Here is a 17080-nt window from a genome sequence, read left to right as displayed (position 1 = left end):
AGAACTGGACACAATAGTCCAGATACAGCCTTACCAGTGCCAAATAAAGGGGAAAATCACTTCCCTAGATCTGCTGCCAATACTCCTACTAATGCACTCCAGTGTGCCGTTAGCCTTCTTTGAATTCTGACCCTATCCTCCAAAGCACTGGCAACCCCTCCCAGCTGGGTATCATCTGCAAACTTGATAAGTGCACTGTCTATACCATTATCTAGCTCATTAGATGAAGATATTGAACTCGCCCCTCTGGAACCCCACTCATTATTCTCTTCCAGCTTGACTGTAAACTATTAATAACTACTCTCTGTCAATAGTCATCCAACCAGTTACACACCCACCTGTTAGTAGCCCCATCTAGCTTGCATTTTCATAGTTTACTGATAAGGTCATGTGATCCTGTATCATTTAGAAATGTACACATATAAATACTTACTCTCATTTAATGTCCTATTCATTGCCAATCTGACAGTGTATTACTTGTTTTACTGTAGCAGAGGCTATATTTATTGTATATTACATTAATGCAGTCTATGTGGTATATAATGCAAAATGTTACATGTCAATTTGAACAGGTGATTCATTTATTATAAACAATAGGGGTACATGGGCAGATTCTTCCTGGTGTTTTAGGAAGTCATTTTGACCTATGCAAAGTGAATGCAAGATATTGCCAAATTAGAATAATAACAAGAAGCAGTGCAATGAACTATCAGATCCAAAATGTGTAATACACAGAGAACTAATAAAAGACTTGTCAGGCTCAGCCATTCCCTCCTTGTTCTGTTTAAATGGCAGCCCAAGTTAGACTGCTATGAACAGATCAATGAACTGAAATCAGTGGGAGTATTTCTATTGATTTCAGTGGGCTTTGGATCTGGGCCAGATACAAAGGGTCCCTTTCTTTTAGCGGGTGTAAGTACTTCCTATATTCATCAGGTGGCTTACGGCTCTGCTGCCAAGTTGAGGACCCTTGGGGCACAGACTTGCAGGGCAGCAGTCTTCAGCCTATTGCCTGAAGACCCCTGAGGGTCAGAAGCCAATATCTAAGACTTCCAAAGGGATCTGTACCTGTGTTTGAAATTATCTGGAAGTTCTGAAATGGGAGAAGGTTGAAAACTACCATGTTGACAATAATGAAAGACTCCAAGTAATAGAAGCTGGTTGTGATAGAAAAGCAGTGAAATAAATGTCCTCTTCAGCACAAGAGATTAGAGAACAAGAGCAAAAGTGAGAGCGATGGGGAGAGAGAGAGAAAGTTACACCACTCTGACCTATTTGAGGAACTAGCCCTGGGGCAAGATCAGATCAGAGAAGGTGGCATTGTTGCTGTTAACTCACATATCTAGGCCAGGTCTACACTAGCCCTTAGTCGATTGTGGATACGTGAGTCCAGCTACGGCAGTTGCATAGCTGGAATCAAATGATCTGCAGTCGACTTCTCTGGCTGTCCTCACTGAGGGAGGTCAATGCGAGAAACTCTCCCTTCAATCTCTCTTACTCCTCGGGAGGTTGAGGAGTACAGGGGTCAACTGTTGACCCTGATGATTCAATATGCACGTCCCTACTAGGCATGGGAAATCGGACCTGGAAGATTGATCCTGACAGGGTTGATCTTCTAAGTGGTGAAGATATACCCATAAAGAGAATTTCATGATGATAACAATCCTCAAGTACATAAAAGGTTGTCAGACAGAGGAGGAGGATCCATTGTTTTCCTTAACCTCCAGGACAGCACAAGAAGCAATGGGCTTAAATTGCAGCAAGGGAGACTTAGGCTGGAAGCTCGTAAAGCTTCCTAAATGTCAGGATAGTTAAGCCCCAGAACCAATTTCCTAAGGAGCTTGTGGAGTCTCTGTCTTGTGAGTTTTTAAGAGCAGGGCTAGCCCTTGCTCCATTCAGGATACAGGACTAAACAACCCATAGAGGTCGCTGCCAGTCCCTTCCAGTGCTTACGTTTCTGATCCTGACACTTTTATTCTGTGGTACCTATATATGTATAGCTGTCAGAGCAGCTCCTATTGTCATAGAAGCACATCAAATATCTCAGTTCGTATCATTATTTAGATTGCAGAGCTAAACATTCAAAAGTCATGAAATGCCAAGATTTAGACTGCAGCCTTAACCCTGACCCGTGTGCATATGCATTATGGCACAGTCCTGAATTAAAAGGCATTTTCTCCATAGACTGGACAAGCCTGCTGCAGCTCTCTGAAGCACAGAGGCAAAGGAGCCTAGGCTGGTGTCAGGGGCAGCAGCACAAGCCAAGAGGTCTTTATCTTCTCCAGCTGTTAGCTCCCTCCTAGCTGATCATTCCAGGCCTTGTTCCAGTTGAGGAAGTAGGGAGAGAAGATACAGGTTTTATAATAAGTGTACAGGCTCCACAGCAACCAGCTCAATCTCTTCTGTAACCCACTTCCAGCGCCAGTAAGGAGAGCAGGTCACACCAGAGTAACCCACTGCCACTACTGCCTCCCTCACAGTACCTATAACGGAACACAAGATGGCATGCAGTAGCCAGATGAGGGTGATTAAAATATTCTATTGTGTGACTGCCCAGATTAGGTGAAAATTTTTAAAGACTGGTTTTTCATATTTTTTTCTTATGAGCTCAATATAGGGCAGAGTTAAGGCTGTTTGGACTGACTGTGCATTTCATACCTTAACAGGTTCCAATTTCTTTGACGTTCAACTCTGAGGAATGGACAGGGCTTAGCACAAATTCTGCACATACTTAGAAGAATGAGAATTTACGTTCCTGAGACAGATTGTGTAGCTAGAATCTATCTATAATCGATTTACCCGGCCTTCCTTCCAGAGGGAGATCGACAGAGGAATTGAGGAGTACGAGGGCCAACTGTTGACCACAGAGAGTTCGGTTTCTGCAGGGAGGGCTATTGAGTGCCCTGGGGATGGCTTCCCTGCCAGCTGCTGGCTGTATGGGGCCGGCTCCTTGGCCAGATGCTGGCTGCCCAGGGCAGGCTGCAGGCTGTGGGAGCCTTTTCCCGGTTGCAAGACTGGGGGGAGGTAGCCAATGTCACAGAATGTTGGCTAGCTGGGGGTCAGGTAATAGGGGTTTTACTGTATTTGTTCCCTATGGTTGTGTCTACATAGTGAAGGAAAACCTGTAGCTGACCCACACAAGCTGATTTAGGCAGATTACTGGGCTGTTTCATGGCTGGGGTCCACACTCTAGGTTGCTGCAGGATCGGAGGGTCCCAACACTCACACTCCGGGCTGGTCTGTAAATCTACAAGGCCATGAAACATCTCGTGTGCCTGAGTTGGCTGGCATGGGTTTTCTTTGCTGCATAGATATACCCAATACAGAGACTTAACAACTGTAATAATTGACCCCTCCTCTTCATTAAACTAAATAGCTCACGCTGTTTGAGTCTCTCACTCTCAGGCACATTTTCTGGTTCTTTAATCAGGCTCATGGCTCTTCTCTGAAGCCTCTCCCCTGTTTATGCTTTTGAGGCTCACATTTACTCCTTTGGCCACAGCATCTCACTGGTTGCCCGTGTTTAGCTGATTATCCACTGCAACCCCGAAATCTTTTCCAGAGTCGCTGACTGCTAGGACAGAGTCCCCCATCGTCTGCCTAAATGAATTCATGGAGGGTAGGCCTACCAATGGGTAGGATGGACAGGGAAAGCGTCCCTAACCTCTGTTTCCAGAATCTGAGAATGGCGACAATGTTTTGATTAAGTATAAAAAGTAGGACTTAAGTGATTTTGAAACTGCTGACAGGCAACTTGACCCTGGGACCTCAGGAGCTTAGCGCAGGAGCCTTTTCCAGTTGGATCTAAAAGCCAGCTGCCTCTCAGCTAAGGCTATAGGGGAGACTTATTTTTTCTCTCTGTAATGGTGTAGATGCCACTGTATGGGACAGTGAACTGCACCCAGTAGGTATGTGGGTTGCATACTTCTCCTAGCTGTCCTGAGTCTCAGAAAACCCAAACGAAATCCCAGACATGCCCCCACTTGTATCTGCCCACAGGGGAATTTGAACCTGGAACCTCTGGGGCTTAGCACAGTAGCCTTTACAGTTTCAGCTAGAAGTCAGCTGCTTCTCAGCTAAAGCTGTAGAGGCATGACTCATTCTTTCTCTGTGTGATGCTCTAGGCACCACTGCATAGGGCAGTGAACCACACTCAGTAGGTGTGTGGGTTACAAATGCAAGTGAAAACAGACAGCTCAAAGCAAGTTATTAATCTTAAGGAAACAAAACACACCAGCTAAGCTTAACATACAAAGAGAAATCGTTCCACATTGTATTTCTCACCCAAGTTCTTATTTCAGGTAAAATCCTTCAAGTTAGGGCTGATCTTTTCTCTGGCCCAGGTCTAATCCTCAGGTCATTCTCTGCTGCACTGCTGCCTAGCCAGTCAGTCGCCAGCCTGCAACTTCTGAAAGAAGTTCTGTTACCTTCTCTTCTCAACATCTCGATTTTGTGTTGAGTGCTCAGATTTGTGTCCCTTTTTACCCTTCCCGTTTGCTGTTAGTTTTAACTTCTCTTGACTATTCCATCCAGCCTGTCCTCAAAGAGATTGGGTCTCCTACCGACACAGAGGCTATCCTAACTGAAGAGGCTCTTGTCTCTGTGGTACTCAAATAGGAGTGAGCTATCCAGCAGCGATGCAGTTTTGGGTGGCAATATGGTGAATGTCAGAGGACTGGTACCTATTTCATAGCTAGGTGCGTTCAGAAGAGTACAATGTAGGCTTATGCACAATTACTAAAGCCAGGTCTACACTAGACCTTAAGTCGATCATAGAGATGCAATTCCAGATATAACAATTGTGTGGCTGGAATCAGATTATCCACAATTGACTTAGATGGCCATCCTCACGGAGGGAGGTCAACGGAAGACACTCTCCCATTGACCTCCCTCACTCCTCACGAGATTGAGGAGTACAGGAGTCAACTGTTGAACCCTGATAGTTCAAATTCATGTATCCCCACGGGGTGCATGAAATCAACCCCCAGAAGATTGACTCTGATCAGTCGATCTCCCGGCAAGTGTAAATGTAATAGTATATAGTCATATTCTGCTATGCGCAGAACTAGCACCAAATTTTGCAGGACTTCTAAGCCAAGGAGAACTTTTTATGTTAATCAAGCATTGTAGATGGTGTCCCTTCCCCTCTTAGGGGCCCAGTGGGAGGTAGCAGAGCCTACAGGAACAGGAAATACACCTGCCTCTGCTATAAACTTTACCCTGTTTGTGGATCATCCAAGCGCAACTGGTCAAAGATTATTCAACCCAACTATAAGTTATGGCACCATCCAACTAACCTCAGTCAAGTCAGAACTGGATCCTAACCCAGGTAGTAATGTTGGTAATTGGCCATGTGACATTACAACCAGTGGAATTACCCTAGTGGAACTGATCAGAATGTGGTGCCTTTGAGTATGGATACATTTCAGAGATTTACCTCTTGGTCCAGCAGCCATTTTGACATTTTAGCAGCATATGGAATCCCTCCTTCCCACAGGCAGCTGCAAATTAAAGGTCAGGAAGCTGGAATGCAAAAGGGAATGCATTTATTTGGTAATACTCACCTCCCCCACCCAGCGCAGGAAGCTGAAATGGGTTAAACCCATAGCAAGATGGCTTTACGGAAAGCATGTTGTGATTTCCTGTCTCTCCAGGCACCCGCTTTTCCCACTCCTGACGCTCCTCTTTGAGAAGTGTGAACAGGCAACGCAGGGCTCCGAGTGCATCACCTCCGCCAGCTTTGACGTGGACATTGAGAACTTTGTACACCAGCAGGAGCAGGAACACAAACCCTTCTTCAGTGATGACCCCGAACTGGACAACCTGGTAAAGCCCTGGCTCAGCCCAGTCCCAGCTCTATTGCTTTGTTTAGCATTTGAAACAGCAGGAGAGCTTGCTGATTCGGTCTTGTACTGTGGGCTCCTGAAGCGAAAGCCCAAATGGACGCAGGCCGGAAAAGTCTCCAATTGCCTGAGTGTTAAGGAGCATATGTTAGACCATGGTTTTCAGTCTGGGCTAGTTGTGCCCATATGAGTGTGGGAGCTTTTTTCACATGGTACATGATACTAATCCGGTAATGGTGAAGAACTCATTTTATTTAGTAGCAAGATTTCCAAACTGTGTAGTGTGTCCCCTAGAGGAGGTCAAAGCAGCAATCCCAGGTGGCTCAATTTCTGAGCTGAACCCCCTTTGAGTTACAATTTGAATTGTGTGCCTCCCTCCAACATAAACAGGATGGTGTTCCAGGACCCAAGACCCCCTGCTGGAGGCTTTGTGGGCCAGCCAGACTGCACCCCAGAAAAGAGGGCTAGAGAAGTCCTCCAAGCTCCCCGGAGTGGCTGTCTGAGAAGCAGCCAATCAGGCCCCCGCAAACTAGTATAGAGAGAGTTGCTGGGTCAGTGCTAATTCAGTTCCTCGCTGGAGTTGTAGAAGTGTGGATGGTGCCGCTGTCTGGCAGAGCTGCGGAGCCCCAGACAGGGTGGTGCTGCTGGAGCCAGTGAGATTGAGGAGCCCTGAGCTGGGTGCTGGAACTTCATTTGGACAATGCCCTGAGGTAAGGGTGAGACCAGGCAGAAATATTCCCTCTAATATTTCTATCCTAGTGTGGAATGAATTTTTGTGTGTGCTGAGGCATATGCAAATGTGCAAGGCCAATAGAAACAAAACACCCAGCTATGAGCACCCTGCTAATCAGCTGGGTGGCACTTGAATCTCTCCTGAGTGGCTGTACAGCTTACAGGGAGCACTGCTGTGCGGAGCTTTGAGGAAGTTGCCCAGGGAATTAGGGCAGCAGCAGAACTTAAATGAATGAATACAGCAGGCAGCTGCTATTTCAAGGGGCCCTGGGCTGGGACCAAGAGCAGTGTGTGGACCTGGCTCCCCATGAACTCCTGTTAGCCGCTGGTGGGAAAAGGTCAGGACACTGAGGCACTCCAGAGGAATGAGGCCAGACAAGTGACCCAGGTCACTGAAGCATGGTGTTCATAGAAAGGTGGCATCATAGAATCCTAGGGCTGGAAGGGACCTCAGGAGGTCATCCAGTCCAGCCCTGTGCCCAAAGCAGAATCAACCCCAACTAAGTCATCCCAGCCAGGACTTTGTCAAGCCAGGACTTAAAAGCCTCTAGGGATGGAGATTCCACCACCTTTCTAGGCAACGCATTCCAGTGCTTTACCACCCTCCTGGGGGAAATAGTTTTTCCTACTATCCAACCTACACCTCCCACTCTGTAACTTGAGATGATTGTTCCTTGTTCTCCCATCCATCACTACTGAGAACAGCCTCTCTCCATCCTCCTTGGAACCCCACTTCAGGAAGTTGAAGGCTGCTATCAAATCACCCCTCACTCGTCTGCAAGCTAAATAAGCCCAAATCCCTCAGCCTCTTCACATACGTCATGTGCTGTAGCCCCCTAATCATTTTGATTGCCCTTCTCTGGACCCACTCCAATACATCCACATTCTTTCTATGCTTGGGGGCGGGGGGCAGAACTGTATGCAATACTTGAGGTGAGGTCTCACCAGTGCTGAAGAGAAGGGAATAATCACTTTTCTAGATCTGCTGGAAATGCTCTTCCTAATGCACCCCCATATGCTTTTCTGAGGAGGAAGCTGTGGGACACTGCTCCAAAGAGGAGCAGGAAGAAACAGAGAGTGGGAGAGAGGGTGCTTGCTATTGGTCGAAGAGGGTAGTCATGAGAGGACAGTGAACCCTGCACAATAGAACCAGAGGTGGGGTTTGGGACTGACCTCTGAAACAAGGGGGTAATGGAAGACAGGAGGCGAGGCTGCTGGCCCACCAACAGCAGAGCACTGCTGACACCCAGAGGGTACTGGCTGAAGCACAGCATGAGGCTCAGTGGGCTACCCAAAATCAGAAGCAGCAGGTCCAGGCGGCGTTGTGGCAGTGACAAACTAGCCCAGTCCCCTCTAGCATGTTAAATTCTGGGCTGGGGGCACTGCTGGCTAAGCAAGGGACACACAATGATGCAGAGGCCTAATGATGCAGAGTACCTCTGAGTGGATAGCCACAACCGTTGCTTGGGGGGAAAAAACACCTGGGCCACTTGCCTGGCCCCACTCCTATTTTGGGAAGTCAGGTGACTTACTGGACCCTGGGTGATAAAGGCAGTGGGAGATTGAGAGTAAAACCTGCCATACTTGACCACCTGGGAGACCTATTTGTGCAAGTTCTTCTCAGAGGCTCTTGCATCAGGGGCTCATCCCCAGGTATAGCACAGTGTCTTAATGACTGGGTCAACCAATGGGTGCATGCCAAAATCCACACAGCTCTTGAGCTCATTGACTCCATGGTCCCAGAGCAGTACCTAGACATATAGCCAACATCGTCAAGCATGTGCTTGGCAGCATAGCCACAACTCATTTGCTGATGATGTCCTGACTGCTGAGGATTTATTGCTTGCTGTCTGTCTGAGCATCTGCACATGTCTTGGTGCACGTAACAAAACTTATCCTGACCATGGATGGAAAAAATTAGGGGGAACCCTGGAGCTGTGTGGATCTGATTGTTCTTTTGTGACTCTAGGCCACTATGGCCTATAATGCCAGGCTGTATCTCTGTCTTGGGTCTCTGAGGGACAATCATCTCTGGCTTGTGTATCAGTACGTATATTGTTCCAGCCTCGCAGTGCCTTGAGGAGAGAAGGCAATTCTGCTGTGTAGTTCTGTCTGTTTCAATGACTACATGCCAATGGAGCCAAGGCGGGAAGTGTGAAAGCAGCCACCTCCCAAGGAGATCCTCTGCCGTTGCCCTTTCCGCCCCCAGCCATTTGCATGACGAAGAGACATCACAACCAATACATACATCAGCTCAAGGAGATAGAAATATTGGGGCTTGGATCTGCTGAAGGAGGTAGATTTTAATTTGTCTATACAATGCGAGTGGGAAATTTAACAAAAGGTTGAACCTCTCTAATCTGGAACTCTCTCATCTGGCAACATCCATAATCCAGCATAATTTTAGTTAACCAGACGACCACCAAGTTTCCTGTGGTCCCATAAAGTTTGTTTACAGCCACCAGTCCTGGCTCTCAGAGTTCTCCGCTGTTATTTAGCTGTAATTTACCCATCAATGTCTTCTAGGAGCCTAGTAAGCAGTGGAAGTGTTGGTAATGCCACTAGACCTCCCATGGTCTGGCAAATTCTCTCATCCAGCACCAGTCAGGTCCCAAGAGTGCTAGATGAGAGAGGTTCAATCTGTAGTTAATTTTGATTGTATCATTCCTGTCACTGACTTTCGCCTCCTCTGCTTTTTCCCTTCTTGCAGGTTTCTGATCTGGACACTACCTCCAAGCAGCTGACAGGAGTGTACATACCGACTCCTTTTCCTCTTTTCTTTTCTTTCTGTCTGGCGTCTGTTGTTTTCTTTCCAGCGATCTTGTTTCTCTCTTGCTTTCTCTTTCAACCAGAATTGCAGTGCAAACCCCGCCTGCCTGTTGCAGTTTCCCTATTTCTTTCTTGGCTTCCATTTTTGTGTATTTTATATTAAAGGAGATTTTTCTTATCGGTGTGTCCTGCGTATTTGTCCAAGTGATTCAGCGGTGGAAACAAGCCCATGAAAATGAGCAAAGGTTCACTTGCCCTCACTAGGTGGAAGATGAACCCTGATCTTCCAGGGTTCAGTTTCACATGCCTAGTAGGGGCACCCGGAATCGAACTATCACGGGTCAACAGTCAACCCCTGGACTCCTCAATCTCATGAGAAGTAAAGAAGGGCAATGGGAAAGTTTATCCCATTGACCTCCCTCTGTGAGAAAGGCCAGATAAGTCGATTATAGATAAGTCAATTCTAGCTATGCAATTGCTGTCGCTAGAATTGTGTATCTACAGTCAATTTTAATGCATATTGTAGGTCTGCTCTGAGAGTGCTTTTGACTTCACAGGAGCTTTGTCTGGTACTTGCCCTGACACGGATTCCCTGTTGTACACTTCTGTCAGGGAGACCCTCCTTTTCAGCACCTTCTCTTCCTCCTCACAACTTTTGAGTATGCAGAAATCTGTTGTCTGTGTGGGCCTTTCTTCCCTACATGCCATGAGATACAGCTGTTGTTTGCTATTTGCTCATGGCTAGAACTGGATGGTGTGGGGGGCACCAATCAGAAAATAAACTGTTTACCAAAAATGGCACTTCAAATAAACCAAAACTCAAAGTCAGACCGAATTTGGTGAATACTCTCAGACAAAAAAAAAAAAAAAAAAAACTTGGGAAAAATTCTAAAAATGTCCAGATGTTTAACTGGAACCCAAACAAAACATAAGAACGACCAGATTGGGTCAGAACAATGGTTCATCAAGCCCAGTATCCTGTCTTCTGACAGTGGCCAGAACATTTAGTCATTCAGTGATCCCTCTCCTGTCATCCATTACCAGCCTCTCACAAACAGAGGCTGGGGACACCATTCCTGCCCATCTTGGCTAATGGACCTAAGCTCCATGAATTTATCGAGTTCTTCTCTGAACCCTGTTAAAGTCCTGGTCTTCACAACCTCCACCAGCAAGGTGTTCCACAGGCCATCCATGTCCTGTGAAAAGAAAAACTTCCTTTTGTTAGTTTTAAACCTGCTGCCTGTTTCATTTAGTGACCCCTAGTTTTTATGTTATGGGAACAAGTAAATAACTTTTCCTTATTCACTTTTTCCACACCAAGCATGATTTTATAGACCTTGATCATATCCCCCATTTTCATTTTCAGCTTTTACATATTTGGTGCCCAAACCAAAAAAACAATTATTTATCCAGCTCGACTCACAACCCAGCAGGTGGGGTGAGGCACCTGATTATCCCCTACCTTATGCTGACTCATGGTACCAACCAACCCATAAAGCTAAGAGCCACGCAGGTGGCAGATGGAGTGCAGAGAAGACAGGAGGTGAGGTTCCCACATCCCACCCCAGCAGAAATGTACTTCCATGCCAGGAACTCCAGATGCTGGGAACTCCCTTCCCAGCCAAAGCCTCTCAGCCCAGCAGGGTCAAGATTCTCAAGCAGACCCAGAGTTTTTCCTTCCTTTGACATCACAGACAGCAAGAGATATTCCATCACTGGGATGGTGGCTGATGGGAGAAAGAACCCTGCTCCATCTCACTCAGATATGCTGGCTCTGCAGGAATAAAACTCGGAATCTTTTTTTGTTTGTTTGGGGGTGGGTATGTCTTTGCTGGGGCTCTAGTGGTGTGACAAGTTATTATGTAGTACTTATAAGGCAGCATAGCAAATGGACATGCTGAGGTTGTGAGTTCAAGCCTCACCTGGAGTACTCCTTTCCCTTGCTTTGGGCAGGGGGCTAGACTTGACCTCCTGAGGTCTCTTCCAGCCCTAGGATTCTATGATCCTAAGATTGACCCAGTCAGGGTTGATCTTCTGGGGTTCAATTTTGCCAGCCTAGTGAGGACATATGAAATTGAACGATCAGGGCTTGACAGTCAACCCTGGTATTCCTTGATCTCACAAAGCATAAAGGAGATCAACAGGAGAGTTTCTCCCATCAGCCTTCCTCAGTGAGGATGGCCAGGTTAAGTCTATCCTAGATAAGTCAACTCAAGCTACACAATTACCATAGCTGGAATTGCATATCTATGATTGACTTTAAGGTCTAGTGTAGACCTCGCCTCTGACTCTGCAACCTGCCATTTCATTTCAAAGCACCTGCGAACATTCTGCTGTGTAGAGTTGTTAATAATTAGTGTTCTTGTTAGAAGAGTTATTATTTTATGGCTTTGAGTTCATCCCTAGGGCAGCAGTTTAGGGCTCAATCCTATGAATAAAGACTGAAGGATCAGGCCATTAATGTAGCTACAGGGGGTCTCATGTTCTGATTCGTTAACATTTATGGATCAACTGGAAAACGCTGAGTTTGCACCTACTTTAAAGATAGGCAAATAGAGGCTCCAACCTCCTCCTCCCAGTTACACTGAACTGAGGTTTGTGGGACTTCTGGGAAATGAGTTCCTAGGAACAGTAAGATTGGCCGTCAGCAGTGGCCGTTCCCAAGGGAATGAGGTTCTTTCACAGCTGTAAAGCCGAATTCTGAGTAGTTTCACTTGGGTAAGGGCTACATGTGGAACCAAGAGCTGTTGGCAGATGAGCAGCACAGAGCAAACCCTGAACCTTGGGTGGAGTTGGGTGATTGTGGATCCAGTGGGTTCTGGCCAAGGCTGACATGGAGCAGCTGTTCTGTATGAATGTGACGCTGGGCAGCGAAACATCAGAGCTGTCATGGGCAGGAGAAATGCTGTTGCAGCCTTTCATTAGTTTCTTTGATTGTCCATGTAGCCTCATCCTTGTTCTTCCTGCCACTCATTCCTCACACCCCAGGGGTCCGTCACTCACAGAGTCTGGTCAGAGTAAAACCCATTTGTGTCTCCCAAGCGTCAGAAGCCATAGGAGCACCTGTGACAATGCCCTGGTTTTACACAGGGAAAGCGAAGGAGAGAGCTGTAATGAATTGGCAACTAAGGGTATGTCTGCATTACGTGGAAGATTAATGCAGTGAAGGCCAATCTTTCAGAGTTTGATTCTGCACACCTGGCAGAGATGAGTGAAATCAAACTATCTGCAGTCAATAGTCAACCCCTGTATTCCTCGGTATCGCAAGGAGTAAGGGAGGTCCTCACGAGAGCTTTTCCCATCAACCTTCCTCTGTGAGGAAGGCCACATAAATCAGTTCCAGATAAGGTGATTCTAGCTACACAGTTGTCATAAATAGAATTGTGTATCTGCAGTCGACTTACCTGCTTACCATAGACCAAGCCTTAGTGACAGAAATGGACTTTTTCTCCCCACTTGCGTCTGATCTGACACTGTTCCAGATTTCTTTGCAGATACCGAGCCCAGTGTATGAGGTACAGCACTTCAGCCTCTGACTCCTCTGCATGGTGACAAGTATCAGAGGGGTAGTCATGTTAATCTGTATCCTCAAGAACAACAAGAAGTCCTGTAGCACCTTATAGGCTAACAGATACTTTGGAGCATAAGTTTTCGTGGTCCAAGACCCTTTCAAAGCAGGTCTTTGCCCACAAAAGCTTATGCTCCAATCTATGTGTTAGTCTTTAAGGTACCCCAGGACTTCTCATTGTTTCTGACTCCTCTGTTTGGGACTGTCCACTTCACAGTGCACCTGGGCATGGAGTTTGCTAGACAATTACTATGTCCAGAAGAAGCCAGGGCAGACAGATCTTCTGCTGGGGTTTGTTTGTGTTGTCTGGGGGATTTTTGAACACAACTAATTCCCTGAAAATTGTCCACCACTGATGGCGAAAAGGAGATGAAAAGGCCAGCCACATTAGCCATCGTTAGAATAAGAATCATGTATTCCTCCCAGCCGAGATGCATATAATTAGAAATTAGAAAAAGGTCAGATCTTGCCATTATCAACTCAATCAGCTGCTGAGTGCCGCACAGTCAATTAATTCAGCATCTGTATTTTTTACAACCCCGCGCACGTATTCTGTTGGACTGTAACTCTTCTTCTGGACAGATATACTACGCAGCGAAGCAGGAACATAAAATGAGAGACCCTAAGCAAATGAGCTGAGATAATTGAGAGATTTATTTTTAATATATATATGTGTGTCAGGTCTTCTTGCCTTTGCCCTTGAATATTGACTTTCATAAATGTGATTGTTGGAGGGAGGCACTGGTCTTTGGAGCTAAGGTCCAGGAGAACTTAATTTCCACTTCATGTGCTGGTCAGGTTTTCTTTTTTTGACCTTGTGTTTTATTCCCCTTTCTGCAAGAGAAAAGAAGAAGGGTACGGAGCGCAGGCATGCAAGGTCTCAAAGCATAGCCACATGACCCAGCAGGCACAGGTGTTTCAAGGGCTTTCAACCTCTTCCTCTCAAAATTCCCTGGAGAAGACTTTGACTAAAAGAAGTTTGTCCCCTGTTTGCCCTAGCTAGCCCTGTCGCTGATTAATCTCTTCTTGCTGTATTCATAAACTGTGCCTCATTGGCGCCCTTTAGTCTGTCTCCTTGCTGGCTTTGTGACTCCAGTGAGAAAGCCCCCACAGTGCATCGGGATGGAGAAATGTAGCTATCTCCTGAGGTTCTCGCCTTCCTCTTGCCCCTTTTCCATGCCAATTTTATAAATCTCTAGGGGGAGGTCTTCACTTCAAGGGAGATCAATCCTGGTCAGGGTTGATCTTCTGGGGTTTGATTTTTGCGTGATTAGTGAAGACACGCAAAATTGAACAATCTTAGAATCACAGAACAAACACTAGAACTGGAAAGGACCTCAAGAGGTCATCGAGTCCAGTTCCCTGCCCTCACAGCAGGATGAAGCACCATCTAGACCAGGGTTTCCCAGCCTATGGTCTGGACCCAAACATGGGTTGCGATTACATTTCATAAGGGTGGCTGGCTGGGCTGGGCAGCTCCACAGGTGGCTATTAAGAAACAATTCATAGTCCTGTAGTGGTTCTCAACTTGATTAGATTAAGAGCCGTCAGGCAGTTAAGCAGATAATTAAATTGAGAACCATTTCAGCTGCAGGACAGAGAACTGCCTAACTGAGGAGTAAGGTGAGGAGCCTGAGTCTGCAGTTGGGAGGGAGGGCAGAGCTGATCAGCCACCTGGCTTCCAGCCTCTGCAGGAAATGGGGTCCCCCCAAATCCTAGCAGAGTTCCTGCAGCCAGCGCTGCCAGCCGGAGCTCTGCCCCAGCTGGCTTCCAGCTGTGGGGGTCAGGGTCCCTCCCAGCCCTGTCCAGGGTTCCCACAGCTGGCGCTACTGGACAGGGCTCTGCCCCAGCTGGCTTCCAGCCACGGCGGGGTGGAAGGTGTCTGGGTCTCTTCCCCTGGCCCCCACTGGGGTTCCCATGGCTGGCTGTGCCAGCCAGGGCTCTGCTCCAGATGGCTTCCAGCTGCAGGATGGAGGATCCCCCCCATACTGACTGGGGTTCCCACAGCTGGCGCTGCCAGCTGGGGCTCTGCATCTCAGCCAGCTTCCAGCCACAGGGGGCCTGTTGGCCTCCCCTAGCTACCTCCAGGCTGTGAGTGATTCCTAGTGTGACTTCCCTAGCCCCCTGCAACCTCTGAGCAACTCCTAGCCCCTCAATGTCACGCCCCTAGCCCCCTTCAGACCCTGAGTGTGACTCCCCTGATTGTTGGGTTTAATCCGGGTGGGGGGAGCAGTTGTGGGTTGAGTGTGTTTCCACCACCACAACTCTGACTAACTATAGTAAATGGAGTGTTATTATTTTATTAATGTATTTCCCCTTTTCTATGAAATGACTATTATGAATGTATAAACATGAGGGGGCGCATTTTTATATTCTCCCCTCAAGCGCAAAATTAGCTAGTTAAGGGTCTGTCCCACACCCATTTTTGAATTGCTTTGGGTCACCAAGTCTTCCTGAAATGGGTCGTCATCTGGAAAAGGCTGGGAACCACTGGTCTAGACTATCCCCGATAGGTGTCTACGTAACCTGTTCTTAAATATCTCCAGTGATGGAGATTCCACAACCTCCCTAGGCAATTTATTCCCATGTTTAACCACCCTGACAGTTAGGAAGTTTTTCCCTAATGTCCAACCTAACCCTCAAGATTATGAGGAGTAAAGGAGGTTGACGGGATTGTTTCCCCCGTTAACCTCCCTCTGTGAGCTGGCCACATAAGTCGATTGTAGAGAAGTCAAGTCTAGCTACATAATTGCCATCACTAGCATTGCATCTGTATGATCAACTTTAATGTCTGGTGTAGACCTGGCCTGAGCTAGGAATGAGTAAGGCCTTGCAGCAGCAGAGTTCCAAAGACCCTCCTTCAATTATTGCCAATGTAAGCTGACCAGGATCAGTGAGAGCAGGAGCACTGAAATGTGTGTAGCAACTTTGCCTGGGGCCAGGCTAACAGTTTGTAAAGATGATCCCTACAATATTCAAGTTAAAAAATCCTTTGATGTGTAAAGACTTCTTGTTCTATAAAACCAGCTTTATTGCCCCACAGGGAATAGCCGGAATTTTATATATTATGCAAGATTTCAAACAGAAGCTGTAAAACTTAAAGTTTCAATTCCATAAGAGGAATGTTTTAGTGTAAATTTTTTAACATTTATGGAGTACATTTTAATGAGGCCCAGACTTCTTTGCTCCAGGAAAAGCTTACAGTGACATTGCTGCTCTGAAATCTTGTTAGACAGAGTGGCCACTTGAGAATTTTATATCTAATACTTAGTTGCCAGAATTTCTTTGGGCATTGCTGTTAGTTGGAATGGAAACTGCAGTAAGTTTCTGTGTCTCCAAACAGTGGAGATGGTGGAAAAAGAGACGAGCAATAAAAACCTAGTTGATTTGAGCTGGATGATTCACTGATTGATACTGACTAGCAAAATAATCTTCAACCAGAAGTGACAACTGATTTGGGAACTTAGGCTATGGCTACACAGCAGGTGCTATTTTGGGATAAAAAGGTAACCCGAAATATCAACGCTACATCTTTTCACGGTGCCTACAATAGCACTGCTATTTCAAACACGCTATTCCTCTTCTGGTACCCCTTGTTGTACAAGCAGTAACTGAACATTCAAAATAGCGCTCTGAACTTTAGCTTAGGATAAGATATTTCAAAATAATTTACACAATTTATGTCACACTAATTACACACATAATTTTTTTTAAATTGCCTTTTGATGTAGCCTAAGTGATCATCACAGAAACAAAAATATCACTGATTAATTATTAACTTTCCATTGATGAAAGTAATCTGGATATTAGTTCATTTTCCTCAGTTCAATTTTTTAATTATTTTTTTTAAATGGGTCTTGAAATAAGAACTGCAGGTAGAAGTTGAACCTCTCTAATCCAGCAACATCCGTAATTTGATATGATTTTAGTTAGCCAGATGACCAGTTATCATGGGTCTGTCCAAGTTTCCTGTGATCCCATAAAGTTTGTTTTTAGCCATCAGACCTGGCTCTCAGTGTTCTGTGCTGTTATTTAGCTATAATTTACCCCTAAATGTCTTCTAAGAGCCCAGTAATCATGGAAGTGTTGGTAAAGCTGCTAGACAATACTGACGTCCCATTGGTCCAGCAAATTCTCTCGTTCAGCACTGGTCAGGTCCCATAGGAGA

The 17080-nt window shown here is 46.2% G+C and overlaps 1 protein-coding gene across 10 annotated transcripts in view; it reads left to right on the top strand.

Annotated features, from left to right (window-relative positions):
* Positions 1-17080, top strand: part of PKNOX2 (PBX/knotted 1 homeobox 2) — a 279747-nt gene that overhangs the window by 210120 nt on the left and 52547 nt on the right. For all 10 annotated transcript variants that reach the window (XM_074977023.1, XM_074977020.1, XM_074977022.1 and 7 more), the window contains one exon: positions 5655-5826. In XM_074977023.1, the coding sequence (XP_074833124.1) occupies positions 5655-5826 (172 nt within the window). The remainder of the gene's footprint in view (positions 1-5654; positions 5827-17080) is intronic.

The sequence above is a fragment of the Carettochelys insculpta genome, chromosome 25 (assembly GCF_033958435.1).
Source record: "Carettochelys insculpta isolate YL-2023 chromosome 25, ASM3395843v1, whole genome shotgun sequence".
NCBI lineage: Eukaryota > Metazoa > Chordata > Testudines > Carettochelyidae > Carettochelys > Carettochelys insculpta.
This window is presented reverse-complemented; position numbering and strand designations above follow the sequence as displayed.